General features: G+C 42.8%; 1 protein-coding gene across 1 annotated transcript in view; it reads right to left on the reverse strand.

Annotated features, from left to right (window-relative positions):
- Positions 1 to 9,222, reverse strand: part of LOC143988051 (cytochrome P450 3A9-like) — a 71,735-nt gene extending 62,513 nt beyond the window's left edge. The window contains exons 1-2 of the mRNA XM_077487314.1: positions 9,005 to 9,222; positions 111 to 204 (exon numbers count right to left, since the gene is read on the reverse strand). Of these exons, the coding sequence (XP_077343440.1) occupies positions 111 to 204; positions 9,005 to 9,075 (165 nt within the window). The 5' untranslated portion in view covers positions 9,076 to 9,222. The remainder of the gene's footprint in view (positions 1 to 110; positions 205 to 9,004) is intronic.
- Positions 9,223 to 12,343: the final 3,121 nt, after the last annotated feature.

Raw genomic sequence — 12,343 nt, forward strand, 5'->3', positions numbered from 1 at the left:
ATGAACTCGCACAATTTCAATCCCTCTGTCAGTGTGAACCTAGACTAAATATGACTCTCAGGTAGATAAAGATTGTGAATTTTGGGTCTCTGATAAAATCACATACTTACATTTCTATATCCAAGAAATGTTCCAATAAATGGAACTGGATAGGGGCCTGGAACTTTTAACTTCTTAAATATTCCATATGGCCATACGCCATAACTGAGTAGAAAAAAAATATAGAAAAAAATATAAATTATACATATAAAGTACAAGTAAATGGAAAATTATGCAACATAAAATAATAATACAAAAACACTATTTTGAAACCACAGTATCAGTTTGTACTTCTCTCTCGAAATATCAAAATGTAGCATAGATTTGCATAGCTTAGTTAATGTTAAAGCGTATATAAAACCCCCAAAAATTATGTAATTTTTTGCAGTTTACTAATCCTTGGATGTGGGGGCTGCATTCCTTTTCTTCTTTCAAGGTTTTTTTTTTTTTTTTACCAAGTAATGCTGCAAATAACACACTTCCTGCCCCGCATGTCTACACTCTTCTCTCCACTGTATCTATGGAAGGTGTCATGGATTTCACACGGGCTGGACTAAACACATCTGCTTTTGCTCAATTCCAATACAAGGTGGTTGAATTAGACCATACATGGTGCAAATTTCTTTCCTGCAACCTGTGGTGTTGCTACAGATAGTGTTGATAGGGGAAGAAGCAATTGTCTTGTCCCGGTGGGGGGGGTTCCCCTTCAGGAGAAGACAGTAATTATTGCTAGCAGCTGCTGGCGATGATCGCAAGAGAATCTATCAACTTGGCACATTCAGCTTGCCCATTACCGGTTCGAATCTCAGCCGGTTTGAGATTCGAACCATGTATGGCCAGCCTAACACTTTTTACAGGATAAGGATGTTTGTGCCTTTTTGCAGCTCACAGAATAAGACAAGGGCAATGTTGTTCAGGGAAAATCAACAGGTAATTTCTGTATGTGCTAAAACTGTTTTAGGCTGACAAAGGAAAACTAATGTAGTCACCACATCCAATAGCTGCAAAACATTTTTGGTTTTAGATTTAGATATGCGTCTATACTATACTACTATACCGTATTCACATAAAAGTCTTAGTTTAGGCTGCATACCTGCAATCTTTACATAACCTTTTAACGGAAATGTCTTCTTCACATAATAGAGGCCCTGTGTGCTCTTTTGAACTATCATGTTGGTTGTTTGCTATTTAATGTAGTAAAAGAGTTTCATTACTAGTGCTGGGGATTTCTTGCATGGCCAACATAAAAAGGGCAGTTCATTAACGCATTTGTGCAACACATTCCTGGTGGTGTGGATGTAATGGCACGCCTTGTGTCAAATTATGAATCGCTGCAACGTTTTCATTGTTAGCACGGACGTGTGCAACACATTCAAGTAGTTCTCAGTTGCCATACTATTACTGTCTGTCCTTATTGTTGTAATAAAATTCATAAAGAAATACTTACATATATAAATACATCATATTAGTAAAAAGCAAAGTGGGAATAAATAAGACCTCTCCTATGTTGAGTAAAATGTATTGCCTGTGTAAAGAAACCCATAGATTATGCAATGTTCTTTCCTTCCAGCACGCACAATTCCCCCTGCACCACAATCAGAATTGATGGGGGAAACCCTCCCCACAGCGCTATTGGGTTCTGCTGGCGGGGAGCCTTCCCTGTTGGCAGAACACAATGATTACTGCTGATGGCTATAGCCGCTGGCAGTGATCACATGAAAACAATTCAACAGGCTGGTTGTGCCCAGGTTGATTTATGGAATGACTTGGGTACAACCAGCCTGCCCAGAGATGGATCAAATCTTGGCCTGTCCCTGCTGAACTTGCTGTGATTTGATCCATCCAAGTATTGTGTGCAGACATAATTTTTCTGAGACAACTCTGCGGCTGATTGCGACATCTATTGCACACAAGTTGCGACATCTATTGCACTCATTTTTTTTTTCCCACACTCTATAAATTTGACAGAATCTGAATTCTTTATGAATTTGTCACAACAATCAGGACAGACAGTAAAAGTGTTGCAAGTAAGAACTGCAAGAATTTTTTGCACACATTGGTAATAAAGATATACATTTTGCATGGGTTTTTGTGAATATAGTGCAAAGCTTCTGACTATCTTTACACCGCTGGAATTTTACAGTATCTCAAATGCTTTACTGAACTGCCCCAAATATGTCTCCCCAATATTGGTCCATTCTGATGGGACATTTCTGTCATGTTTTGCCCTCTTGGCACAAGCACTGCCAATCACCTCCTATTCAAATACCTTTCTAAATGCCTTAATTAAATTAGCAATCAAGACTGAAACATGTAGGAAGATATAAGGGGTATAGCTCTACCCTTAGGTCTTATGTACACTGCTGCTGGTAAACGGATGTTTAGGAGCAGTTGGGCATTTTTTTTCCAACTTTTTTTTTCCAACTGCTCCTGAACTCTCCTCTGTTATCTTATCAGTACATGTACACGGGGTCGTTTCTAGGCAGTTGTGTTTAGAGGCTTTTTTTGGAACCCAAAAAAATGCATTAATAAGCTGTGTTTAGAGGCATTTTAAATGCCAAACGTGGCTAAATGCAGTAACTTGCGTTTAGCCGTTGTAGACATGTCACTGGAGAAGTGGTTGAGGGGGTGTACATCTCACCTAGGTTGCTACACAGTGTGAGATGGTAAGTCCAGGATGGATCAGTTTCTCAACAGCAATATGCTGCTGAGTTGTTATTTAAATCTTGCCGGGCCTGGATTTATATGGAATGGCAGGTAGGTTTGGTAGAGGGACCTGTCATTCCACACCCCCCATCCCTCGTTCCAGTTCTGGGTTTTGGATCAGGTGAGCTTTGATCCTAATTAGCCTGGGAAGGTAAAGGCTCTGCGGGTCTGCAGGTGATTGCTCTCAGCCAGGGAAACGAACAGTCTGTGTGTTTGAGGAAGCTGCAAGCACAGCCACTGCTGAAGCTAAAATCCACCCTGCGATATCCAGGCGAAAGACGCTGTGTTTATAAGTGTCAGATAGGTGAGAAGAACCTGTTTAGTAAGCGCCCAGCCGGGCTAGGTTGTTTGTTTTTTTGTTATTACTTTGTTCCTGTTATACACAAGAAGCACGGTGTTGCTGTATATTTTGGTTGTTGGACTGTTTGTACCAAGAATAAACGCCAAGGTCTGCTTTATCAAGTCCAAGTCTGCTGTGAACTGTGTCCAAACACACCCTACCCCGGGAAGATCCCTTACAATTGGTGGAGGTAGCGGGCAACAGGGTTGCTAGGGGCAACGGTGTGGACAGACTTGGCTACAGCTGCTGATGTCCTGGGTGAAAGCTGCAACTACACTCCAAGAACAGTCCAGCAACATGGAGGAGATGCTGAAGCAGTTTATGCAAGTGAGTTTGCAACAACAGCAACGACATGAACAGTCCATGGCTGCACAACAACAACTTATCGAGCACCTGATAGCAAATCGAGAGGCGCCTGTGGTTGCTAATCCACCCACAGTGATGGGAGCCGCTCCAGAGGTTTTTTTTGGGAGAAGGACTGTGCAGAAAGCGCTGCAAAAGATGACTGCTGAGGACGATGTTGAAGCCTATCTAACAGTATTTGAGCGCGTGGCTGAGCGAGAGAAGTTACCAGCCGCTGAGTGGGCAGAGGTAATTGCGCCCTATTTAACAGGTGAACCTCAAAAGGCCTACTATGACCTCAGTGAGCAAGAGGTTAAGGACTATACTCGGCTAAAAGAGGAGATACTTGCCCGACTAGGAGTTACTACTGCAGTCCGTGCCCGGAGGGTACGCAACTGGAGCTACAGTCTGGACAAATCAGCGAGGTCCCAGATGTATGACCTAATCCATTTGGCAAGAAAGTGGTTGGAGCCAGACACTTCTACTCCTGCACAAATCCTAGAGAAGGTCGTGATGGATCGCTACCTCCGAGCGCTTCCTACTGACCTGCAACGCTGGGTGGGACAAGGTGATCCTAAGAACGCAAACGAACTTGTCAACCTTGTGGAGAGGTTCCAGGCGACTGAGGACTACCTCTGTGATGTTCCTGCAGCATCTTCACCTCCCCGGAGCGCCAGATCTGTGCCGTCAGCTGGTAAGAGACTTCCATCTATTGGGGGAGTGTGGAGGGGTGCTGATGGGGGGAAAAGGGCTCAAATGGTGTCTCAGGGACAAAAGACTGGTGATGGTCCCGGGTGGCTAAGGGGCTCTGAAAAGGACTCCTTGCCAAAGAGACCAGGCCCTATCCAGTGTTGGAGATGCCATGAGGCGGGACACGTGTCGGCCCATTGCCCTCTTACCACTGAACCCATGGAGTGTGACGCTAGCCGGCGTCAGTCGCTGTTTGCGGAACCATCTTGTGCTGCAGTTCCTGGACTAGAGACTGAACCGCAAATCTGCAATATTACCATCAATGACCTTCCCGTTGAGGCGTTAATGGACTCGGGAAGCCTCGTAACCTTGGTGCATGCTAGCCTGGTGGCTGGGGACTTAGAGTCTAAAAAGCATATGAGTGTTGTGTGCATACATGGTGATACAAAAGTGTACCCTATAGTGCTGGCTAAAGTCGGGACTGAACAAGGCACCGTACAATATGAAGTGGGTGTGGTTAAAAACCTCATGCATAATGTAATATTGGGGCGCGATTTTCCATTATTCTGGGCTCTCTGGAAAAAAAGAAAAATCCCCAAAAGGAGTGAGGATACCTCTAAGGGGGTTGCCTTGTCCACTGTGAATGATAAAAGTATGCAGGATGAAAATGATTGTTTTCCTTTACAGGTCCTGGCTGGGGAGGAGGAGGCTCCTCCCACTGAGCAAAATATACTAGACTTAGAGGTGTCTAGGGATAATTTTGGGGCTGCACAATTACAGGACCCCACTCTCAAAAATGCGAGAGAGCAGGTTGCTGTAATGAATGGGGTACCTCAGGAACCAGATGCTGAAAAAAGGTTTCCACATTTTTCGGTGACTAATGATCTTTTCTATAGAGTCAATAAGATTAAGGATGAGATTGTGGAACAGCTTCTGGTACCTAAGCCGTACCGGCGTCAGGTGCTTGACATGGCACATAACCATGTTCTTGGGGGACACTTGGGGACTGACAAAACGCGAGAGAGGGTTCTCCAGAGGTTTTTTTGGCCGGCCATATATGATGACATTAAAAAATACTGTGAGTCGTGCCCCACATGTCAGGTTAGTGCCCCAGTGTCACATTTTCGCAGTCCTTTGGTTTCACTCCCTATTATAGAGGTGCCTTTTGAGCGTATTGCCATGGATTTAGTGGGTCCCATTGTAAAGTCAGCTAGAGGACACCAGTATATTTTGGTAGTCATGGATTATGCGACCCGCTATCCTGAGGCTGTACCCTTAAGAAACACTGCATCTAAAACAATTGCACGTGAGTTGTTTTATATGTTTTCTAGGACTGGGATCCCCAAAGAAATCCTAACTGACCAAGGTACGCCATTTATGTCGAAAGTAATGAAGGAGTTATGCAAACTATTTAAAATCTCACACATCCGTACCTCTGTATACCACCCCCAGACGGACGGATTGGTGGAGAGATTTAATAAAACTTTGAAACATATGTTGAAGAAAGTGGTGGCAAAAGATGGTCGTGACTGGGATCATTTATTACCCTACCTCATGTTTGCTATTAGGGAGGTGCCCCAAGCGTCCACAGGGTTCTCACCATTCGAGTTGGTCTATGGTCGTCACCCTAGGGGTCTACTGGACATTGCAAAAGAAACATGGGAGAGTGAGTCCACCCCATACAAGAGTGTTATTGAGCATGTAGCACAAATGCAGGACCGTATAGCCACTGTAATGCCCCTGGTAAGGGAACACCTCCAGAGAGCTCAAGAGGCCCAAAGTAGAATTTACAACCGATCCGCAAGAATCAGGACATTCAACCCAGGCGATAGGGTTCTTGTACTAGTCCCCACTGTTGAGAGTAAATTCTTAGCGAAGTGGCAAGGTCCTTATGAAATTGTTGAAAATATCAGTGAGGTGAACTACAAGGTGCACCAACCAGGTAGAAGGAAGCCTTTCCAAGTTTATCACATAAACTTGATCAAGCCCTGGAAAGACAGGGAATCCTTGGTGGCGACAAATACTGTTAATAATTTGTCACCACCAATCCCTCCAGTCAAAGTAGGCGATGCTCTATCAGTGTCACAGAAACAGGAGGCCCAGGAATTTTTACAGAAAAACAAAAACAAGTTCTCTGACCTCCCAGGGCGTACCCACCTCATCCATTATCACATTGAAACTGAGCCTAGAAGCAGAGTAAACCTAAAGCCCTATAGGATACCGGAGGCACGTAGAAAAGCCGTATCTGACGAGGTAAAACGTATGCTTGATCTGGGGGTAATTGAGGTGTCACAGAGTGAATGGTCCAGCCCGATTGTGCTAATCCCAAAGCCCAATGGAACTTGGAGGTTCTGTAACGATTTCAGAAAGTTGAATGAGGTCTCCAAGTTCGATGCTTATCCTATGCCCAGGGTAGATGAGTTGATTGAGAAGTTAGGTAACGCCAGGTACATAACCACCCTCGATCTCACAAAGGGCTATTGGCAGATTCCACTTTCTGGCGAGGCTAAAAAGAAAACTGCATTCTCCACCCCTGATGGGCTATTCCAGTATGTAGTGATGCCATTCGGGTTACATGGGGCGCCTGCAACTTTCCAGAGGTTGATGGACTTGATCCTGCGACCACATCGTGATTACTCAGCCGCCTACCTCGATGATGTGGTCATTTTTAGCCCTGATTGGGAAAGTCACCTCTGTAAGGTACAGGCTGTGTTGGATGCCATAAGTGATGCAGGGTTGACCATAAATGCCGAGAAGTGTGCTGTAGCCCTAGAAGAGGCCAAATATCTGGGCTACATTGTTGGAAGAGGATTGGTTAGGCCACAGCTAAATAAAATTGAGGCAATACAGAATTGGCCTAGACCCCTGACAAGGAAACAGGTTAGAGCTTTCCTGGGTATTACGGGTTATTACCGTAGATTTGTGCCGAACTTTGCCTCAGTTGCTGCTCCACTAACTGACTTGACAAAGGGCGGAAAGACAGCAATGGTCACGTGGACCCCAGAGGCCGAGAAGGCTTTCCAAAGCCTTAAGTCTGCCTTGTGCCAACCACCTGTGTTAGTCACCCCCGATTTCAGGCGAGAATTTCTGGTCCAGACAGATGCCTCTAACACAGGCTTAGGTGCAGTACTCTCACAAGTAGTGAATGGTGAGGAGCATCCGGTGACGTACTTGAGTAGAAAATTAACCCCGGCCGAGAAAAATTATGCCATTGTGGAGCGAGAATGTTTGGCAGTGAAGTGGGCCCTAGAATCTTTAAAGTATTACTTGCTAGGCAGGAAATTCAAGTTGGTGACAGACCATGCCCCCCTAACATGGATGAAGTTAAACAAGGAGAGAAATGCAAGAGTGACTAGATGGTTTCTGTCCTTACAAAACTTTAATTTCACTGTGGAACACAGGCCAGGGAAATTACAGACAAATGCTGACGCATTGTCAAGGGTGAGTTGTCTGTGGGGACAAAAGGCTCAGCCCTCCGGTCTGAAAAAGAGGGGGGGGATATGTAGACATGTCACTGGAGAAGTGGTTGAGGGGGTGTACATCTCACCTAGGTTGCTACACAGTGTGAGATGGTAAGTCCAGGATGGATCAGTTTCTCAGCAGCAATATGCTGCTGAGTTGTTATTTAAATCTTGCCGGGCCTGGATTTATATGGAATGGCAGGTAGGTTTGGTAGAGGGACCTGTCATTCCACACCCCCCATCCCTCGTTCCAGTTCTGGGTTTTGGATCAGGTGAGCTTTGATCCTAATTAGCCTGGGAAGGTAAAGGCTCTGCGGGTCTGCAGGTGATTGCTCTCAGCCAGGGAAACGAACAGTCTGTGTGTTTGAGGAAGCTGCAAGCACAGCCACTGCTGAAGCTAAAATCCACCCTGCGATATCCAGGCGAAAGACGCTGTGTTTATAAGTGTCAGATAGGTGAGAAGAACCTGTTTAGTAAGCGCCCAGCCGGGCTAGGTTGTTTGTTTTTTTGTTATTACTTTGTTCCTGTTATACACAAGAAGCACGGTGTTGCTGTATATTTTGGTTGTTGGACTGTTTGTACCAAGAATAAACGCCAAGGTCTGCTTTATCAAGTCCAAGTCTGCTGTGAACTGTGTCCAAACACACCCTACCCCGGGAAGATCCCTTACACCGTGTTTCGTTTTGAAAACAAATATACATTTATATTTTTTTCAAATGCACCTAGACGCAAATGCGGCTAAACGCGGCATGTAAATATGGCTAAACGGCCGTTATTAGACGCCGGTTTCTAGCTGTCAAGTTAAATTGTTCAGGAGAGGTTGAACAACGTCCCGTGTACATGAAGCCTTATCCAGAAATAAAACGTAGTTATTCTTGAATCTATATACCAGAAACTATGCAGGTCATAACAGCCAATGCATATTATAAGTAACCTAGGACACAATCATTTCTTTTCAGCCTAACAAAGTATAGCTGTGTCAGTAAGTTGATATACTGTAGCATATAATTATCAACACAATCACTTATCCAGCATTTTTTAGAAAACTCCTGTGTCTATGATATAGCCCAGGGTTTCACCATATTATTTTTTATAATAACAAAACATGCGTAATTCTTTCACTGCATTACATTAATTGAATATAATACAATAGAAGCCTGCAAGACAGGTGTACAAGTAACTTTTAATTCCTGAACTTGGTTACCTAATTTAGGAAATCACATCACATCACATTATGAGAAATGTATTTGCACAACATCTACTGAAAGTTAATAAATACACAAGCTGTTGTTAGGTATACTTGTATCTGTATAGGAAGTGTGCGGTCTCATGTATGTACACGGGTAATGTTGTAACTAAATCATACGTCTTGTATGTATAGCATACTAATGTGTACATTGTGTATATCAGCCTATATTATACTCACGTTAAAAAGAGAACCCAAAATAAAGCTATTAGGATCCAGGTCTCTGAAGAGAAGCTGGGGATGAAGTTCATGATTCTTCTATGACTTCTACCGTCCTAAATATAAGCTTTTACTGCCTTCTATGTCTCCTTCACCCTACCTCTTTATTTGCTGTATCCTAGTACATAGTACAGCTAATTTTCAGTTCCTTATTGTCAAACTCAGCAATGTCCTTTGTGTCTTACACAGCAGTCATATGATCTCATGGGCTGGCCCAAGAAGGCCGTGCTAGGATTTGATAAATATATGCCCATACATTCCAAGCGAAGGTATTGTGCAACAACTGAATGAAGCAAGAGTGTATATAGGGAAATTAGAACAGTGCTTTAAAAGCCATAAAGATCTGGAAAAACAAAGGTTGTATAAATAGGGTCATATTTGACATTTATTTTTCATACTGTGAAAAAGCATTATATCAGTGTTTACTGTCTATATGACTCAGTATTATCAGTACAGTTGGTTACATTCATTTGCACAGGTCTAACAATTAGTGTTAAACTTTATGTTAAAGGTTTTAGTTTTACAACATTTGAAAATGTACATGGAAGTCGCACTGCCTCATCTAGGCAGTCGTAAAGCTGACCATCAATGGATTGAAATTTGGCTGGTTAAGCAAAATTTCAATCCATCTATGGTATGTTCCCATTTGTTCCAGCGCTTACTCATAACCTCTCAAGCCACCCCTGAGACATTCACCTGATACACACGCACAGGTCACTGACCAGGTGAAACCAATCACATCCAGATAGTTCTCTCTCCAAAAGCCAAACAGAAAATGTGTAAACTATGAAATATATTAGGATAAATTCTTAACATAAGTAGCACAATTCCAACTATCAAATACCCTGTTAAGACAAAAACAAACATTGTCATGTGGACATAAAAAGATGAAATTACATATGTGGGCAGGTTGAAACAGTTAGTTAAATGCTGTCCCAGCCAGAAGGGTAGGAGTTAATGCCATTACAGGTTCCTTTGTTTTTTTTGGCAGGTTCTTGTCTGAGTTTGGCCCACTTATCCTGCAAGATATAAATTTGGTCAGTGCTCTGGCAGAGCACCAGGAGGGTTCCCCTGACAAAAAACTAGCGCGGCTGTGAGACCCGTAGGAAATTAAGATGGAGAATGAGACCCAGAACAGCAGGTCATTCACCAATGCCAGCATATAGAGAGGTCTATGGAGCATCCGTTGAGGTCCGCCTAAAAAACTGACAGGCAGACCTGAATGGATCGGTCCTGTGAAAGAGGCCTTAAGTAAAGTGCACAGTTGGAGCCCACAGAGTGCACGGTGGGGCCCACGCCGCTACTGGGCAGTAGTCATAGAAAATGGTGGATGTGGACATTAGCTCAGCGTGTCCCTCCTAAATACAAATTACAGAGAAGGTGTACATTGTCATAGGAGTTAACTGACGAACAGTTGCACTGCCAGTGTACATAGTGTACGTTCATCTCTAAAAGTAAAGGCCCACCATAAGTTTGAGTATTCCCCTATGGCAGCATCAGCTTTGTCCCAAGGCCCTGATGAAGAGGCACAAAGGTAGAGGTACCCCATATGTGTAATAAAGTGACCCTCTACAAAGTGCCTAGCATAGCCTAGAAGAACGTACCTCGGGGTAGGTCTCTCATGTGATCCTTGCTTGGCCCCCAATGAGGAGGACAACATGGAGGATGTGACATACAACCACCACCCTGCCCCCCTACACGTACATTACATATTAACCAACAAATTTAAAAACATTATGCCTTAACATTGGATTATACATTATCTTTTTTTAGAGTCCATAATACTGAATTAAATTATTCTAAAAAAAAAAAGTTCATTCATAATAATGAGTCAGATCCCATTCATAATTTAAACCTCCTGGAATATAGAAAAAAATTGTCGCTTACATTAGGCCTCATGCACACTGGACGTTTCTACAGCTGCTGTTTTTGGCTTCAGATATTTTTTCTACAGTCAATAAACTCCCCATCATGTTATCCTATGTGTCCATGCACACATAGGCTGTTATCAGCAGTTTTTGGCTGGGGCTTTTTTTTTTAACCCAAACTAGTGGGCTCTGAGGAGTTTTTCAGCTGTAAAAACGCAGATACACGCGCAAAAACGCAGCTCACCAGCATTTAACATTTTTGATCCATAAAAAAAAAACAACAAGGAGAAAAGGCTAAAAAACGCTATTGCAAAAGCAATACATTTAGAAAAACTCTGCCTAGATACTGGCCTTTTTATAACATTATTTTATTGTACAGTGTGCATGAGGCTCTTAGTCTAAAGGTATCTTTTTTCTATGCCTTGTATCTGTAAGGCTGAGGGATTGCCTCCATGTATATCATTAAAAATGCCCTGCCATATTAGTGGAATTATTTTCTCCATGTTACAAGCATGATTATGGAGATGATCCCGCAGTTTTCTAGTTGTCCTAGCAACATCCTGATTAGAGACAGTTTTGCACATGATCAAATACATTATATGAAATTGGTGGTCAACCCATATACTAATTATTTTAGATTATAGACCACACTCATTAACATCCATCACTTACTCCCGATAATGTAAATACAAAGAAAATATAGGGCGCTGCACTTTATTGGTTTAACATATGAAAATAAAACAAGCATTTATTTATTGATCATATAAAACAGCATTACTTTAATGAAACCAACATTTTGTAACTTCTCAGTTTTCAGAACTCAAGCAGCAATACCTAATTTTAACATATCGATATAACGTCCCCTCTAGAAATCCAGGGTGACCCAACTACATAATAGTGCTTATGACTGGGGAGGGAGCTCCTAATCCAGTGTCCCTTGCAGGAAAGGGGGGGAAATTCCCAGCCCAGCAGCCCCTTAAATAGGCTTTCCTAGCTTCCAGCACGTTCCTCCACATTCCATTGCTTCTCCTGAATCCTGCAGTTACCGAAATTTAAAGCGGCAGTAATCACTTAATTACTGCTATTTAAGTGAATGGATAGCAATAAAATTTTTATTTTTTTAATAATATGGGGTGGCCACAATCCCAAGTAAGTGGTCTCATATTGTGCCCCTTTTCCATTATTAAGGGACTCGATGCCTAACACTTTAGGTCCGCTTTGAAGGCTGGATTCACACCTATGCAGTTTTTGTGCTTTTTGCATTTTGCAGATTTGCACTATAGAACGTGTTACATAGGAAACCATGTTAAATGGACTGCAGTGCAAATCTGCAAAATGCAAAAAGCACTAAAACTGTATAGGTGTGAATCCAGCCTAAGGGGATCTAACCCCTTATGGGTTTTAGGAAGATGATAAAGAACAGAAATCACTG

This window comes from Lithobates pipiens, unplaced genomic scaffold (assembly GCF_037356315.1).
Source record: "Lithobates pipiens isolate NorthernLeopardFrog02 unplaced genomic scaffold, aLitPip1_a1.2 Scaffold_18, whole genome shotgun sequence".
In the NCBI taxonomy this organism is placed as follows: Eukaryota; Metazoa; Chordata; class Amphibia; order Anura; family Ranidae; genus Lithobates; species Lithobates pipiens.